At 33.4% G+C, this 20,035-nt stretch overlaps 1 protein-coding gene across 1 annotated transcript in view; it reads right to left on the reverse strand.

The window, feature by feature from the left end:
- Positions 1-1,002: 1,002 nt before the first annotated feature.
- Positions 1,003-20,035, reverse strand: part of LOC149425843 (ubiquitin carboxyl-terminal hydrolase 3-like) — a 37,585-nt gene continuing 18,552 nt past the window's right edge. Inside the window, exons 5-10 of the mRNA XM_089641934.1 lie at positions 19,108-19,256; positions 15,806-15,935; positions 8,725-8,919; positions 7,690-7,832; positions 4,809-4,955; positions 1,003-4,085 (exon numbers count right to left, since the gene is read on the reverse strand). Of these exons, the coding sequence (XP_089498060.1) occupies positions 3,881-4,085; positions 4,809-4,955; positions 7,690-7,832; positions 8,725-8,919; positions 15,806-15,935; positions 19,108-19,256 (969 nt within the window). The 3' untranslated portion in view covers positions 1,003-3,880. The remainder of the gene's footprint in view (positions 4,086-4,808; positions 4,956-7,689; positions 7,833-8,724; positions 8,920-15,805; positions 15,936-19,107; positions 19,257-20,035) is intronic.

Consider the following 20,035-nt stretch of genomic DNA (forward strand, 5'->3'; position numbering starts at 1 on the left):
ATACATAATACATAAATATATATTGAAAAAGGTAAATAAAACACCAGCTTTTTTACATCTTTTAATTATCATCAATGTATTTTTAATCACAGTGGGTAAATTTCAGCGCCAAGGTAAACCTCTAACATTCAAAGGACATATGTAATAGTATGAGCGAACATTTAAGAATACATTTTATTTTAGCATAAATTGTTATACTATCAAATAATAATTCATTAAACCCATTGGCATCAAACCCCGCCGGCCCAGGGGGGGTGTATCGCTATGTTTTAAACTCAAACCACGCCAGCACGGCAGGTCCAAAGTATGTTGGTTTAAAAACGAAAAATGGACATACAGGTGACATCAGGGTTTCAAATTTTAAATGCCAATCACTCTATAGATAATAAAGCATTCATTTCGTAGTGTTCGCAAATAATACATGGATAAAGTTTTTACCTGATACATAATTACAAATTAAATTTTGTTAGCAATCGGCCATACTGATTTTTCAAAATGGTGAAAGTTTCTGGTATCGTTAATATTGCTCGAAAAACGCGTGGTGGATGCTTTGAGGATCATCATACCAAATTAAATTTTTCGTTATGTATACAAGGTGTATCGGCACGTACCCGACAAACTTTAACCAGCTATTCCTTAGCCTATTTGGAGTAAAAAATCTTATGTGCACTTTGCTGTCTGGTAACGTTTTTTTTTAATAAAAAATTTATTATTCATATTTTCACCACATGTCACCACTGTTTTATCCTTTGTCAAAGTTTGAAAACCCATCTGGCAAAATTTTATTTGAATTCCGTTGAATAATGCACGTGTGTACCTATATTGGCGCACACTTACAATCACAACGAAATGGCACGGCACCATTTGTCTCATTTTTAACTATTATTATTTAGTGTGTGCGAAAGAGCGAAGACGCTTTTTGACATACTTGTTTGTAACAGCTGTTGAACACGAAACGCAATGCCAATGACAGTGATGTAGTGTGGAAATTTTAAAAAAAAATTGTTTTTAATTGAAAAAAAAATGCTACCGGACAGCAAAGTGCCCATAACATTTTTTACTCCAAATGTGCTAAGGAATAGCTGGTTAAAGTTTGTCGGGTTAGTGCCGATACACCCTGTATATTAAATTATGTAAATAAAAATTATGCCAATAAGATTGACCAATGTTCAACTTTTGTATCTAAGTAATTTATTTCTATATCCACGTTTACTCACATTATCATAATTTTTTTTAACCCCAAAATATATTTTTTACATAACTTGATCCAATACAGAAGTAAATTTTTAAAAATCATTACGTTTAAAAATAGGGTTTTAAAGTTATATTAGATTTAGTACACTACATATTTGAAAAATTTGGTACAAAATTAATTCGGAGATGAGGGCCAATTTTTTAGCTCAACAATTTGGATGCCAACGGGTTAAGCAAGAAAATCTCTCCCCAAGTCTGAAATACATTCATTATAAATCGAAGATACAATTCACTTTTAATTGTATTTTTTTTTAAATACAAATGCTTCCAAAATGAAGCAACCAATTCAAACTATGCTGCAAATAATAATCACTATTCTATTAGTTGCATACATATTAACTTGCAATAGCCAAACTATTCATTATCATCACTGAATACAAAAATAAATACATTATTCAAGATTACCAAAATAATTGCATGTAAAAGATTAGATACATAATAAATTTTTATGTAAGGGAATATTATTTTACAACTTTGCTTCAGAACAATAATAATTATTATTATTATTTCATATAATAATTTATGTACACAGGTGATAAGTAAAGTAATCAAAATCATCCAAAATATGTTGTATAATGTATAAAGATTGATGAAGGAACAGAAAAGTTCTTTACAAAAATTGTGAATGGTAAAAAAGCAGAATATTATATATTAGAACGTTCGTAATCATACAGTTGTCAATGATTTTAAAAATACATTTTAATGGAATGATAAGAATCAAAGGAAATGCTAAACGGACAAGAAATATATTTATACAAAATACACAGATAAACGGCAGAATCATTTTTTTAAAGTGCAGTCAACCAACACCTCCCGCAAGCTTTTAAATCACACCAGCAAAATTCATTTCAAAACATCACAACCTTGTAACATCACAGTGTTGACAAAAGTTACACAAACACATTTGAATGACATTAGACTCCCAAAACTGATAATACATTGTCACAAAATCACACTATTATTTAACCTTTGCATGCTGACCTTTTCAACACAATCTATCCCATTATACGGCACATTTTCAAACAATGTAGGTATATGTGTTTGAAACATCAAGCATCAAATGTCGTATGCTACATCCGCATACAGGAACACATAGGCAACCGACGGAACAAACATACGCGACTGATGGATCATGTATGCGACCAACAGATCACATATGCGACCGATGGATCACACGAACGACGAATCACGTATGCGATTGATGTATAACTGTTGTAGCTGTTATCGTATAACTATCCAATGCAAAAGATGAAAGATTCATTAAAAGCCATTGTGAGACAGATCTACTCTTTCCAGAGTTGCAAAACAAGCATGCATGTTTTTGATTTTTTCACAAAATTTATTGTATAGAAAATATGACTCAAGTTAATTAACAAAATTCAACTAAAAAAAATTCTCCTAATTGGAAATGAAACCGGTACAAAATAATCAAGTAACATAGTGTAAATAATAATATGTACTACATATAATGAGTATTTCTACTGCTGGGGCAGGTTTTTTCTTTATGAAGTGTTGTGATTGTGAAAAAAGATTACATAATGTACATATAAATTAAATTAAACGAGCCACAATTTAAATAATGATAATCATTTTTGATCTTTAATCAGTAAATTTATTGACACCTTAGTCAGTTGGTGAGCATGACAGATGGGAATAAAAACTATGTAGAAATTTAAAGAATGAAAATTATTTATAAAATTACTGCATAAAAATAAACATGCATTCAAAATTATAAAACAAAAGTTTTTATGCTGCCAATACTAGTTCCAGTATTTCAGAAGTTATGGAAAAACACATAATTTACTGTAAATGCTAGAATATTACAAATATTGAATTCTATTTTGACAGACTCCTGAAGATGCTGTTTGTATGACATAAGTAATTATTTACAAAAAGATAAATAGCAAAAATAAAGACCCCTTAAATCGTACCTTGATGTACGCCAACACTATCTACAAAAAAAACATCCAAAAATATGGGAATCTTTTCTGACGCAAGCGGGATTACATGCATAATATATGCCTCAAGTATGAAAAGATATACTGAATTAGAAATCAAAGGCAAAGTACATGCAGTTTAAAGATAAAGTACATCCATGCATGGCATAGATTAATTAAACAGAACTCTCTTCCGCAGGAATATTCCCAGAAAACAGTTCAGCGTCAATAATGTGGCACAACTAACAGATGACTATTGGAATTCAAATGGCATCCTTGGTTGGAAAAAAGAAACATAGCTCACCCACAGATGAGGTTGCAACCTAAAAAGAACTACAATCTCACGATGGCTTAGAGCAGTCAATAATGGGCAAAACTGGAGACATCTCCAATGTTGCACAAAAACTTCTGTCAAATGCGTAACTGCAAACTGTATCATACAGATTATATTAATTTTTAAAATCTGTTTTCGAGACTGTACCGTTGTTTGCAATATGCAAAATCGGGCAAGTTTCTTAAACAGGAAAATGCTTTAATCCTAATTAAGCTCAAGTGAAAAGTATCTACCGTGACGGATCAGAGAGACGATAAATCATCCATCTATTCTTCCTCAAACAAACTGAACTTTACAATGCATGCCTATTTCAGACAAGGTTTAGGGAGACCTTCCCCTTGTGGGCCCCCCTGCGTCATGAGTCCTCGAGCTGCTTGTCGGGCATGTCCCCGGGGGCAGCTAGGTGGTTGGGCAGTGAGATCTCCCGCCGAATGTAGAACAGGATGTAGGGCTTGCAGGAGGCCACCGTGCCCACATCCGTCAGGCCGACGCAGGAATCGTTGAAGTGAAACCACTGGCCGTCGTTGATGGCAAACGCAGTGTAGTGACCGGAACCAGCACTAAAACGACTATACGTTACTTACATTGTTTTTAAATAAGAGAGGGAGGTTACAAAGTATCTGTCAGCAGTGTTTACATAATGTGAACAAAAGATAAAAATGCAAAAGATAACTTTCTAACAATTTAACAGAAAAACAAATGCCCAAAAGCATTTATTGCACAAAACTCATTTAGTGTTGTTTGTTGATGCATCTGAATACAAAATTGGAAAGTCTTTTTTGCTTCCCATTTAAAATTTGGTAAAAGTCACATAGCCGGTCTTGCAAGCGCAACAATATTTTGTAAAGTTGAATATGTACGTAAGTAGGAGTTCATTTCAACTTTACATACAGGCAATGATTTAACCCTGCTGGAGAGCACTCTCCAACTGAGCTAATAACTTCATAGCTAATGGTGACGCCGGTGATGTGAATACATTGCTGTCTCATTTGCACACATTGTGGTTACACATATATGAACCGAGTGAGACGGAATGACTGCTGAGTTTTCGACCTGCCATTGTAAAGCGACGTGGGCAAGCGACTGTTTACCAAGTTTTAAGTCACCTAGCACTGCGTAATTGTGGGTGTATTAAAGCATGTTTTTACTTTGCAGAAAAGGATTCCACCCAAATTTAATTTTTGGGTGGAAATTTTCAGTCAAGTCGGTATGTAAAACTGACGTAAAAAGGTTCCTTGGAGAAAACCTCATCCATGCCATCAGGTGTAAAGAGGACAACTCACCCGTTCCCGTGGTGGACGATGACGGCGGCCAGGTCGTACAGGTTGTTCCCCGCCCCTGAACGCCGCGTCTCGGGCAGGTTGCTCAGCACAAACTGAGACATGTCTAGGGCCGTTATCGGAAATGAAATATTTGTATCTATCTTAGTCCTGAAAAAAATTTTAAAAATTAATTAAATTAAACTGTAATAGACGGTTCCGTGACAACTCAACACAGTGACAATTCAACACACAAAAAGTGACATATAGTCATAAAAAAGATGAAAAAATTAACCTATAAACTTAACCCATTTAATCTAGTTTTCATTTCATCACTTTCCATGACTTTATATCACTTTTCGAAGGTGTGTTGAATTGTCATTTTTCTGAGTTGTCTGGTTACCGTAATAGACTACCTAGAGAATTCACAATTCAGGCAACAAAACGTTTTTTAAAAGACCTTGTATTATTTATATTACGAAGTAAAGGCATACAATATCTGGTTGTTAACCCATTGCTCACTATAGGCCAGTTAAATTCCATTTACAGTAGAACCCATAGTATATAAATAGTATCAACCAAGTTTAATTAGTGTAATTGAATTTCGAGAGCTTTGATATGAATCACTGTTGACAAACCTAAGAAAAAAAAAAAAAAAAAAAAAAAAGAACCCTGTCAATTCAAAATCCACGGGATTCATGAAAACCAAATTTCGAATCAACTAATTCCCTTGTAATTCGGAATTTTTTTTAAAAACTAATAAATAGTCGTTAATCGAGGTCCTCGGCCGTCCTTTTCAAATGTAGGTAGGTTCTTTGGAGAAGATTCATAATCATATGACTTATTCCCATGTAAATCGAATTTTCGCAGCCAATTATCATAAAAGCCGGCCTTTAAAATTCAGATATTCAAAGTAAATTCGTAAAAACACAACATGTTTCCGTATAAATCGAAATTTCTCGGCTCTTTAAATTCAGATATTCATAAAATACAATTTAGTCGAACTTCGTTATAAAGATCACGACAATAGTGAGAGTTCACGGCTATAACGAGTAATTACAAAACGATATTTTAGTTCAGGCTATCTTCATATAATTGGGGCCAGTTATAACATGGTCGATTCACTGATATATCGAGCAAATAATTTTGTCAACACAATTTCTGAATACAGGAATGGGTGGTTGGGTCTGAAAAAATAGTTAGAATTATTCTCGAAGTAAATAGTAACAAACAAAGGGGTGGGAATTTCCTATCCCGTTATGGACGGATGAATATTTTTATGGCACTACCTGTGTAAGATTATCGGCTATGTGAACCATTGCTATCCATCGCGCACAATGTAAAATTGTCATAAAATCTGCAAAAAATCATGCGAAATTTGTGGTTTGCAAATTTGTTCCCTTTTACGTCTTTTTTGTATTACAACTCATCATCAATTTTGTTTTAAAAACCAATAAGTATGTTTATGAAGGTACCTAGTTACAAGTTACCTACATCCCTGCACGGGGTAAATTTATGACAGTGATGCACAACTTTTTCGTTAGAGGGGCTGCTTTGCCTATTTTTCAAACAGGCCGCGACCTATAAGCGGATTTTTTTTTGTTTTGTTGAGGGTGAGGGGGTTGACAGAAATTCAAGAGGTTTCTGTTAAATGTTGTGTTATGCCAACCGGTTCTTCAAATTTGGTTCCATTTAGGAAATGCTGGGTAAATCAACGAAAACTCTATAAAAAAAGTGAAATGTTCTCAGGCAGGGTTTTCAAGAATTACCTCAAACACTTAGATTTAAACACAATAGCCGATTGGGCCGTAGCAATTGACATGCGGGCCGCAAGAATAGATACCTACCGATATTTTAAAAATATACTCTACTTTTGCGAATATATATTGATAGTACCTGCAGGTAGGTAGGTACATAGACTTATTTTGGATATAACGATTAATGGCTACATGGGTTTATGTATATATATGTATATATATATATATGTGCATATAATTTTTTTTTTAAATCCTTATCTCTAAATAACAAAGCACAATAACCATTAAAAAAAATTTAAAAACCCAACTTACATTTATTTAAGAAAATTAAACCAATACACATAAATACATGTACCATTTAATCATAACCACGTAAACACCTCAGCACAGGTTCTCCCAGTGAGGTGTTCACAAAACATATAACATTACCCGCCACAGTGTCACCTACTCAAACCTACCTCACACCCAGCATAAAACAAACACCATATTAACAACACTTCTAAATTTATGTATTATATACAAATGTAAATAATTTGGTAGACACTGTAATGTATGTATAGAATAAAAAAAAGAGTAAATTTAGTCGGTCCCGGTTAGAAACAAACAGTTTTATATATTTTATTTAACCCTCCCGTTGCTAATAGGGGGTACACAAAATTTCTAAATTTACCATCATCCATGTATAATTTCAAATGGAGACTAAAAATATTTCGTAAATATGTAGATATCATTACTTGTGGCAAATACTATTACTTATTAGCTGGAACCACACTCATTGCAGAATACACACCTAACAATGCCCCATCTCACTCGCACATTAGTTGTCTTAGGGGCTCGTCCATTCCACTCACACACTGACTCTTTTCTGCCGTCTCACTTGCTCACGCTGTTATCAAGGCTATGTGAGCGGGTAATGAGATGCCATAATAACATGGGTCGACGGTCACGGGCTGGCTGATATTGGTATTTAAAAGCCGATTAAATATATATTTAGATTATTTGTAAAGTGTAGTGTAGTATAATACTACCTGTACTTAATCATTTCGTTAATGTGATTTTTCTGCTGTCACTAACTGTGTCCATGAAAGAAAGTGATAGTGATGTATTATATTATATATAAATATTGTAAAATAGCAAAATTAACCAACCTATAAAAATTGTTCCACCTAAAGCGCTTGATATGCAGACATAGTACATTTGGAAGTCGCCTGATCCAAAATCTCTTGGTTGAGCGCTGTTTGCTCTTACAGCTACTGCAGAAATAGAGTTCTGTGTCTGCTAATTCTTCAATCTGAAAACATTACCAATTCACATTTAAGAGAAAGCTACAAGCCAACAATGTGTATATTCTTGGTATACCTTATATCGTAGATAATAGGCATTACAATCGCTTGACAAACGGAGTCTAGAAACGTTCCATTTCAAGCAAAAAATTGGTTTTTATTTATTTTGTAAATAATTTTATAAGAAAGCAAAAAGGTTAATCAAGTGAACTGTTACAGATAATCTTAGATATACTGTATTTTTTTAAAGTTGTTTCCTTTTTGCGTTCATACAATTCTATTGATAAAATATTTTTTTTAGTAGTTTGCATTTATATTTTTTAGTAAGTAATTTATTTTTTCATTTGTATTCTACTCAAGTGAAGCGATAGGAAAACCTTCAATTTATCTAAAGAATATTTTTTGGTATTCATATTGTACACCAATTCGTTATTAAGATTAATCAAAATAGTGATTTGGCATTAAGCTTCGCCTTAAATAATGCTTTTTTGAATTTTAGTCCACCTAATAAAAATCCCTCTAAACTGTCCCGGAATAAGTTTTTCAGCCATCCTGGTTTTTAAAAGTTTTTTTTTTATAAAAGAAAGACAAACATTCCCTGGTTACAATAACCTGATAATATTTTTAAATCTCCTACTACTACCACACAGTAAGCGGAAAATGTTGCTTGTATCATGATAAGAGGACTTGCCAGCTGAGAAATTGAACCCACAATGCCTGGGTGGGGACCCAGACGCGAAGCCACTATTAGGGATGCAATCGAATTCAGTATCACCCCATTCCACAGGTCTAGAACCGAGTAATACTTGCCAGACTTCTTACAAATAAATAAATATTAATGATCCTTTCCAAATGGCCATCATTAATATTTAAACAGTTAGTTGTGGTAGTAAGTTTTACCTCCACAAAACTGGTGAGGCAGTCCAGCACGCTGCACTCCGGGGCGGACTGGCTGCAGTTGGCATCTTCAGCCGTGGCGGCACTTTTCCTGCCACCCACCGGGCTGCTGGGGATCAGACGCTCCGGGATGTCCAGGGACAGGTCCAGGAACGGGTCATGCTTCTTGCTCTCCGTGCCGCACGCTAGACAGTGAACCTGAACACAATTTAGGAAGTTTAACAACATGTTATAAAATATTTGTGAGGTTAAGACCCTGCACACCCAAACGGATTTATAATTTTGTAACTGCCCATCGCCAATAACTTCAGTTAATACGCACAGGGGTTCCATAGTCCTTCAAAGATAAGAGATAGGAAATTAAAATGTACTGCACTTTAGATTACCGCCATCTTTTCAGATCATTCCAAACTAAAATTACAAGTAAAAGATTGGATAGTCTTCATGTGTCGTGTAATTAACCAAAGCCGCCATGCATTTAAATGCATGGCAGTTAACTGCCATATGTAAAAAGGGTCGATATCACTCACGATTATTTGACATGGGCTAATAACCTCTCCACTCTGTTCATCGGTCGATGATGCAAAATACCGATGGTTCTCAACATTTAAAATATTACCCTTTTAATAAATTAAATCATTTAAAAATTATATTATACAGGGTGTTAGAGGGTTAAGTGCTTTTACTTGGGGGGGGGTCATTCTACACAATAGTAGAAGTAATAAGGATAAATAACTTTTTTCAAAATTCCAATGTTTTAAGGTAGTTCTTAGGTAAAAAAATGAATTGTTTGTATGGGAAAATAAACATTGGAATTTCTAAAAAAGTAATTTTTTTTTTTACTTCTCCCATCATGTAGAATCAACTCCTGAAGTTAGTACACTTTACCCCCGGACACCTGTATTAAAGTGTAACATTGTTTTTTATATATATTCATTCTACAAAAGTGTATATTTATACTTTTATAAAATGAATATACATACATATATGATTTTATAAAATGATTTTAAATAACATTTATCGAATTGAAATAAAAATTTCTCCCATGAAGGTTTTTCTTATAAGATTATCTATACAGAATGTCCGGGGGTAAAGCGCACTAACTTCGGGATGTGAACTACATGATGGAAGATTCCCGTCGGCGGGATTTATTTTTACTCGGGAGATATTTTCAATTTGTATGGATATTTCAGGCGAGTAATTAATGCTTATAATAATTTGTTATCCTTTGTGCTATGCATAAAAACCTTGTCTTATAAACATTAGCTTATCATTTAAAAAAAAAATAATAATAACATTAATGATGTTGTTACTAATCTGCGGGATACAACACTAACAACATTTTTTAAGTTATGTGCTTTAGAAGATTTCGCAAAAACACAAACATATGATAAAGTTCCAAGCTATTATACGTGGAATGAGGCTGCCAAAATCTTCCAATGGAGAAAGCAAGGTACTTCAGTTGACGGCTTTCATAGACTTGTAAAACGGATGCTCTTGGGATGGTCTGTGGCTGAGTTGACATTGCGTTTGATCCCACCCAGGCGTAGTGTGTTCAATTCCTCGCATGGCTAAGTCCTCCATCACAACACAAGCAACAATTTATGCTTGTGGTAGTAGGAGATTTTCAAATATTGTTAGGCTATTCGTAACCGGGAATATTTGTCTTTCTTTAAAATTAAAAAAAATTAAATAAAGGCCCTTGCACCCACCAAAACTATACAAGGACTTACTTAAAATACCTATCAAGCAACATTCAAAGCAATGGGTTTCTTGAAAGATGACTCTCATTGAGTCAACACATTATCAGAGGCCGCTATTTGCAGCTCGGCTATTTCATTGAGGTATTTGTTTGCCATTATCGTAGCATTTTGTCAAGTGACCGACTCTGTAATTCTATGAAATAAATTTCAAGAAAATATGGCTTAGGACATTTCGATTCAGCGACGGCGAGAGTTAATATCAGATGACTTTCAATATGGTTAAAACATCTTTGACAAAGCGTTATTTGAATTAAATAAAGTAGTAGAATTACTTTCCCGTAAATTTGTTAAGGATTTTGGATTGCCGATTCCAACTAATATAATTCGGATTTTACCAATGCCGAATGCACAAGAGAAACGTTGATAAATCAAAACTGTTATACAAGTTGTAGCTCAAGATAAACATCGACCAAAAAAAGCATATGATGCGTTATTAACATTGATTGATAGGAAAACGAGAGGTAAGGAAAATTTTTTTTTTAATCAATTTGCTCTTGGCCAAAGTCAGATCTAATAGTAAAATTGTACTAACCGTCGCATTATCCGGCATTGCCGCTACACGTTTGAATGATGCCGAACCGCACACGCGACATTCAAACTCCCGCTGAAAATACTACATACAGTGTTTGTTGTATTTTCAAACAAATCAATACTGGAAACTTGATGCGTGACTGCTCATTAAGGCGATGCACTACGTCGTGTAATATTTTAAATTGAGCCGCTATCAATATCAACCCTTACGTCGATGGCGATAAGGTTTAAATTCCCGCTTAACACCATCCGCCTGTTTTGATTTATGCAAGAAAAAAACATGGCCAAAAAGTGCCTTTTATTTTATTTTGTAGATGTTCAGGCATAAATATTTCTTTTTTTTTTCGATCATTTTATAAATAACTTAATTTGCCACATTATACAATAAAATCATAACCGAAAATGGGTTCGTAAGTAGGAGATTTTGAACTTTAAATCAGTTTTCATTTTGAACTTTAAAGTTATTTTTTTCTGGGCTTATAAAAAGACTAATCTAAAAAATACTCAATTATTTCAAAGGCTAAGATTTATTCTACTGGCAGTATTTAATTAAAGCATCTGAAACATTTCTAGGCGACCAAATTTTCAAACCAAAAACAAATGATTTTGCATTACTACGTATGGCATCGCCTTAATAGTTTGGGACAAAGCTACCATGTCTAAAAAGACTTCCATGGAGGCATTAGACAGGACAATGCGCGAGTTGCGCAACAAAAACTCACCTATGGTTGGATGTACAATTTTGTTGTCAGGTGACTTTCGTAAAATCTTAACAGTTGTGACAAGGGGTACACATACTGATGAAATTAATGCTTCATTAAAAAGATCTTACCTTTGGCCATATGTAAATAAACTGGAACTTAAAACCAACATGATAGTTTCTTTGTCTACATATGACAACAGGCTTTTCGCAGAGTTGTTGCTCAAAATTGGTAATGGGCAGCTACCATAAGATAATGGAAGAATTAATCTCGACAATGAAAACCTTTGCATTTCGGTAAATGACCTTCATGAATTGGTAGAGGTGAGGTGATTTTTCACAAAAACGGCGCTCTACAAATTATCCAATTATTATTATTATTATTATTATTAGACAATATTTATCTCGAAAATAACATAAGTTGTATGACTATACCTTAGTTCAAGGAGAGATCAGTTCTGGCAAGTCAAATAACTTGATTCTCTCGAAGATTGATGCAGACATACTACTCTGTAGACACTATGCTCGATCTTGATAAAGCTAAAACTTTTATATTTACAGCTATTATAACGTAATAAAGTCGTTAAATCAGTAAACTGTGCAAAAAATGTATGATCACAATATTAATAAAAAAATAAAAATTATTATGTAATCATTACTTTTTTTTAAATTGTTGCTAAATGTACTTTTTGGAACTATAAACTGTAAATGTAAAAGTGACAAAAAATGGATCGGTATTACAAGTGTATAAATCGCTTCGATCACCACATTAGTACATTGCACCCGTGCGAAGCCGGGACGGGTCGCTAGTAATTAATAAAAAACAAAGTTTCATAAATTTTTCTCGAATTGCAGTCGGAAACTTTGGTTAGAAAGAGGTGCACATTTTTTCCTGTGGTTAACTTCTAGATTTGAATATACAGCGTGGTGTTTTTTCTTTCCAACACCTTTAGATCATACATGCCACTTGTCACCATGACAATAAGGGAGACCTATATGAGCTGTTCCCAAAAGCACTTGACTGGACCTGCTGGATACCCGGGAAGAGGCAAGAGGCACCTCGGTCGGAATGGCCAACAGCCAACGGTCATAAACCGTGAAGACAATATTATATTTAATCATAAACATTTACTTAGCGTTTAATCATTGCTAACAATACTAACTACTCTATTTATTCACCAATTCCAAGAATTCATCACCTTGCAAACAAACGCTGAGATATATTTGGTGTTAATAATTTTGTGGGTTTCAAAAGGCAACTAATTTCAGACGTATTTGCTCGTTATTAACTATTATTATTTCTTGTCTTTTTTTTTAAATCTTGTCACTATCTATCTACACCTTCCTCCGAGTACATTGCATACTCCTTATTAGTTTTATTTGTTTTTTACACTCATATTAATGACTGTGTGCATGTGCAAACATACTTACTTGATTTATTTACCAATTCATGTCCTATAACATTGGTCAACACATTTTTTGTCCCTTTAACGAAAGTAGCCAAATCTGACAAGAAATTTCACACTGATTTCAGATATGTGATTAGTTTTTTTCTATTACGTCAGGTTTTTATGGGTTTTAAGTTTTACTAAAATGTATATTAATTCATATTTATTCGTGAGTTATCATTGATTTTTTGATTTTTTGACCATCCATTCCACTTGGTCATGCTGCAAACATGAAAGAGAACTATGACAACATGAAGCTGCTGTTAACAAAAAATAAATATGTAAAATACGAATGAAAATATGTGGTGATCTAAAAATAACAGGGCTCCTACTAGTACTGCAAGCGGGATACACAAAGTATTGTTGTTTTCTGTGCAAGTGGGACAGCAGAGACAGGAAAAACCATTATGCCAAGAAGGACTGGCCTAATAGAAAGAACCTTAAACCTGGCACGAAGAATTTTCAACATACTCCCTTAGTAAAATCTAAAGATATCTTACTTACACCCTTACACGTTAAATTGGGTTTGATGAAAATTTTTGTAAAAGGCTTGTCTAAGGATGGAAATGGTATGATTTACTTAAAGCAAAAGTTTCCTACGATCAGCGACGCAAAAATTAAAGAAGGAATATTCATGGGACCACAAATAAGGGAGGTCTTGACTGATCCGAATTTTATAACAGTGTTGAGACCAGTCGAGCTAGCCGCTTGGTCAGCCTTCAAGAATGTTGTCGAGAACTTTCTTGGAAGTCATAAAAGTGAAGACTATATCAGCATTGTGTCTGAAATGCTCACGGCCTATAAAAATATGGGATGTAACATGTCACTAAAAATACACTTCCTTCACTCTCATTTGAATTTTTTCCCCGAAAATATGGGAGATGTCAGTGACGAGCACGGCGAAGGATTTCACCAGGACATTGCGGCTATGGAAAAGTGATATCAACGAAAGTGGAGTCCATCTATGATAGCAGACTATTGCTGGACCCTGCAGAGAGACTCTCAAGATACTCACAAGCGTAAATCAGGAGCAAAAAAAATTAAATTGAATTATTTTTGAAATTTTGTTAAGTAAGTACCCGTCATACTATGGAAGAATTATGTAAAAAAAACTTTGTTAAATAATAAAAAAACCTGACCTATAAATTTTTTTTTTGTTTCATTTCGTGTTTATGGATACTAAATACACATAAAAAAATTAGCTATGCAAGGGACTGCACTTAAAAAAATAAATGTCGACCAGTGTTATTTAAATTCAATATTAATTACAGTGTAGGTATTTTGTCATTACTTATAATTATTTTTTTCTATAGATAAAATTGATATTATTTTTCTTCTTTTCTAATTCTTCTATTTTATTTCTTCATTTTGATACCTTACCAGTAAATTATTTTCCTGTTTTCAGTTTTACTGGTTTGCAACAAACATGAATAATTGTATGCATATACAAATGTACAATGTACATCTTGCTTTATTTACAATATCCGGTGTTATTATTTTGAATTGACGTTAATCATAGTATGTATTAGTATTTTAACTATTTGTTTTATATAGTTTTGCTATTATCCATGTATCCTGTTACACTTACATACATGAAGTGTCAATTTTCCTTCTAAAAGCCTGATAGGGCGTTAAAGAATAATAAATAAATGAATAATAGAACCAGTCAATGCATGAAAGAAAATGTAACATTATTTATAATCATTGCAGATTTTCTTTTTGAAATATCAAAAGGTCAAACATAACATAACAATTTCATCTCAATACTACATTGTGTCTTGGCAGCATGTATTGAGATAAATTTTCACAATTCATTTTGTTTAAAACACCACAGGATGTTTCACCGGAGTACATTTTAAAATAATATCGCCAATTTTAGCCCTCTGGCCCAAATGTATACAGATTCAGAAAAAATTTAACAATTGTTGGCCTAATTATATTCTGTATCACTTGTGTCTCTGTCTCTTGCTCCTCTTTGAATTATTTGTCATTTGAGAGAGTTTTTATAATTTTCACGTAGGTATTGTGTATCCTTTGATCGAGTACGTTTTTGTATTTTTATGTAGGTACCTATTTGTATCTGTTAACATTGATACATCTATCTATACATAATTATTTTTACGTTTTACTATAGGGTTTTCAAGGAGCCAGAAAAATTTCTTGTGCGAAAACCATACACAGGGTGTACGGAGGTAAAGTATAAACCTTTATTAAAAATAATAGCTGTACCCTGCCACGCGTTGCTATGGCTCTGTCCGACTGTGAAGATAGAGAAACAATAGCGCGTGTTGCTTGTAGGTCCAACAGATGGTGCTGTTTTTCAAAAAAAGCATGTTTGTCCAACGCATGGCGATGTTTTATAAAATAGTTATATAAAAACACACATGCGTATTTGAATGTAACGTTGTATCAAATTTCAAAACAATTGGTGAAGAATTTTCGGAAATTTAAGATTTTGAAAAATCGAACATTTACACTACATATTTCAATGAGATTTGTTAATAAGTATTATCTTCTTCAATGATAAAGTAAAAAAGATATTCAAAATTCAGGAAATATTTCGTTTGATTTACACGGTTAGTTCATACTCATCAAGAGCAAAATGAATGAAAAATAGAAGGAAAATAGATGTTTCTCCATACCTCACTCTGCAGGGTGCCTCCAAAAACAGTTGTGACAATAGAACTCCGACCCTTCTGGGCGAGGGAAAAATAACCTACGTCCTTCAAACTGACATCCGATGGCAAAAGCTGGAGTAATTCCGTGTGTAATCTATAATTAGAAAATACTCAAATAAACAACAAATTAAATGAATAAATACAAATAGCCTTTACAATGCTAAGGGAATATACACCTTATGCGTGGCATGTCTTATTGCAATTAAAATAAATTGATATTAGACTGGCTTTACACTCGTGAGTAAAATTTATGACTTACAAAGTTTTTGATAAGTTACTCGCAGGAGCGTTTACATATGCATTCAACTTATGGTAATTAATGCTCACGGAAGTTGTTTGGAAGTTCAACTTACGTAAGTGCTAACAGCGACCACTATACCAGTAATTTTATTTGCCATTAAAATGGCTTCCTGTAAACAATGATTTGCCAGTGTCAAATTTACGCAATTTTGTCAATAAAGATAAAAAGGCCCAAAAAAAACTGTTGGATTAAGAGTTGGCTTGAGAGAAACAAATTTCAATTCGGTTTTGTTTTTGGGAGTTAATAATGTACTTATTCACTAATCATAATCAGATATTAGTTCGTATAGTAAAAAAAACTAGTTTTTATATTAAAAAAAAATCCTACGAAAACCTGTCTTTTAATTTTTGACATCTCTCATAAGTAAGTGTAAGCGTCTCAACTTATCAAACTGATTTCATAAGCTGTGAGTAGGCTGTAAGTTCGGGCGGACGCGGTTAGACCTGCCAAAAAATTCTTACATCAAACGCCTCTTACGACTTCTGTAACTTGCTATAAATTACGGTAAGAGACCTACTTTGGTAATTTGGCCACAAGTCATTTACGTGAGCGACATAAGGGAAAAACTTAAGTACATATGTAAAACCAGCCTTATAGCTAGACCAAGCAAAATAAGGAGCATAGACACATTTATCTCTTAATAAACGGTTACATATCTAACAATTAGATTCTGGCTCAAATAAATTTCTATTATCCCGTGGGGAGAGCCCTGTACTTCCTAAATGTAGTTGATCAAAATATCGATATGTTTGCATTTCCTACAACGCTCTTACAAGGTTTTTGTCACTGTAAATACCCCCCAAATGTCCCCAATCATTAATGTTTTTAAAAAAATTGTACAAATTGAATAACAAATAAATGTCAGGGCTCACTGTACAAGATTTCAATGCCTCCGCTAAACATGTATTTATATACCTACTCTATTGTCAAGGTGTACTTATTGTAAAATATCATCTAACTATATGATATTTATTTTGATAATTTTGTGCTCATTCTTCTCGGGCCTATGGTATCATATTCGATAGGTATAGGTTTTTGTTAAAAATATATTGACCGGTTATGCTGCGTAACACAGGCGCATCATCATATCAGATTAAAGAAGAGATTGAATAACGGAAGGTGTATATTTGACTTGCACAAAACTACTTTGAATCTGATACATTAATTAAATTTGAATATGATTGATTACTGATAATGAATGAACTTGGCGAATTTTTGGTTTTAAATTTTAAAATTTTGAAATCTACATTTAAAAATGAAAGAAATTTGTTATTTAATTAATTTTTCATAAATAATGTGATATATAATTGTTTTTCAGAGTGTTTACTTCATTCTAATGTTATGAAATGATCCATCTCATAATATTTTCTTGAAGGTACTATGGAGATGAAATATCTACCCACTGAGGCAACACCAAAGTCTGTAACTGGCCAGTTCCCAATAAACATCCTTGAAACCAAATGTCCGTATCAATCACCTCCGTACATTACAGTTTCCATGTTTTTTCCATGGCGATACCTGGGGTCTTTAGGTTAACTTTTTCATGATTTCAGAGATGAATTGAACAAGAGCTGTTACTGCCTATGATTCTAAACTATTCAGATTTGGATTGCAGCCATGGTTAGTGTAGTGATGACGATGACGACATGCAAACAATTAGACTGTTTGAGTCTGGATACTATGGATGTGGAGTCTGATGAGATGGTGACTGGAGGTGCTGCAGATAATTAAGACAAAACATGGTCACCATCGTAAAAGTTCCAAAGGATTCAATTATCCTTAATCTGAAGAAATAGATGTGGGAAGATCTTAAAGTTGGCTGACTCTTATTTATTAAATATTATTATTTATTATTAGGTGGTGGCTTGATTTGCTAGACGGGACCACATCCAAAAGTGGGCCATGCGAAAACATACACACCAAATGGAAGTAAAAGCATAATGGTTTGAACATCGTTTGAAAGCCAATAATGTTTTACCCCCCATAGAGGTCTTTGATTACCATAACTTCAAGGGGAAATTCGGATACTCTTTAGTATCAGGATTGAGAGAAGAAAATAAAAATAGACATCATGGTGATGACGCAAACAAGCCTCCAGCAATCAGGATGTGGCATGGCACCCTTTTATTCCATGGAGATCTTCATGCCAAAAAGGCAATGCATTTGCCAATGATGAAAAATGATGACCGGAAAAATGGTTAAGTCTCAACGTCTTGGATATAAAGCCCTGACTTTTGTTTTTGTTCGCAATTCAAAGTGTTCCTATATTTTACAAAAGATAGAATTTTTTACACATTTAATAAAAAAAACATTAATTTATACATAATCTATTACATTATTTAGTTATATAATAACCTGCCCATGTTTTCACATATAAAGTTGAAAAAATTTACCTAACAATACTGATGAAGATAAAATAACCATTTTTATATTTGACTCAGACCTCAAGTATCACATATGATACCCTCCCACTGCCCTTATCGGTAAAAAAAAGAAGACGTTTACCTATTTTTCCCTAACTGAAAAAACAGAACAAAAATTTTTTATAATGCCTAAGCCCTCGGGTTTGAGGAGGTTATATTTTAAAATATATTAACCGTGAAAAATAAAACAGATGTAGCTATGCAGGAAGAAAAAGAAGGTGTGCAGAAAGGGCATAGTTTATTAGCAGTTTGCTAGCACTAGTTGGTGGCTTGCTGCCCGCACCTCCCTCTATTCCGGACAGCAATAGGGAAACGGCTTTTGTTTTTGGTCAAACTATAGTCTGTAATGTTTTTGGCCACTTAAATTCTATTGATATTGAATATGTACATATTTTTTATTATATGATTTTAGTTTTGAATGCCAATAAAAAGATTAATCATAAAATGTATGTTACTAAGGACTACATACTTTGAATTCAAAATCTAATTTGTAAAAATTAAATTCATGTTGTAATTCTGAATGAGAGCAGTAATTTTTTTACCTATCAAGCATGTATCGCAGAAATTCGTGGGCATCTTGTTGCTGGTATCCCCTGAAACGAGGCACCACCTTCCAGATGACCAGGAAAAGGCACTCCGGGGAGATGGCCCCCTTGGACCCACAGCCTCCCGCATTCAAATTGATCAAAACCTGGAACAATTTATGTTGATGATTCCAATGTCAAACGGGAGCCATTTTGTGAATATTATATAATAATATTCATAAATAATATAATTAATATAAAATAATAATACAATTCACTGAACATAGCTAAAGAAATTTATTTATTAAAGCCCTTTTGAGGGGCTTTTACATATGAATATTAATTAAACTATGTACTAAACATAGTTATGTATTATACATAACTGAACTGCTTCAGTAACAACATTTTGTATTTGTTTAGTGATAAATTGAAAATTTCCACTGACTCCGTATAATCAGAGAGGAATCCATAATATAGTAGTTAGTCCCAGAATTTCCGCACTGAAATAAATATTACGTAGCAGAATACAAAAGCAGTTCTGGGCTATCAAATGCATAATTTAGAATTTTATACAGAAATACCCAGTCACTGAAAATCCTTCAGTCTGACAACTTAATCATTTTCATATCATTTAACCGTTTTAGAGCTATGCTTAATTTGCAAGTATGTATGTAAATTGCTAGTCTTTAGATAAAAAAATATGGTATTAAATAAAAATGGAATAACTTGGACAAACATCAACAAATCTTAATGATTCTCTTTGCAATTCAACAAGTAAAGAATTATATTTTGTGCTTCTAATAAAAAAAACTACACATTTCAAGAAGTAATGAGAAAATGAAAAGTAAATTGAAATAGGGTGTTGAATTTGCATCCGAAGAAGAAGTGTATCTAGATCAAGGAATTAAAAAAAAATTGTCAGATGCTTTTGTAAAAACTTTTGTCA

The sequence above is a fragment of the Hesperophylax consimilis genome, chromosome 2 (assembly GCF_061612785.1).
Source record: "Hesperophylax consimilis isolate HC1 chromosome 2, BYU_Hcon_1.0, whole genome shotgun sequence".
Lineage (NCBI taxonomy): Eukaryota > Metazoa > Arthropoda > Insecta > Trichoptera > Limnephilidae > Hesperophylax > Hesperophylax consimilis.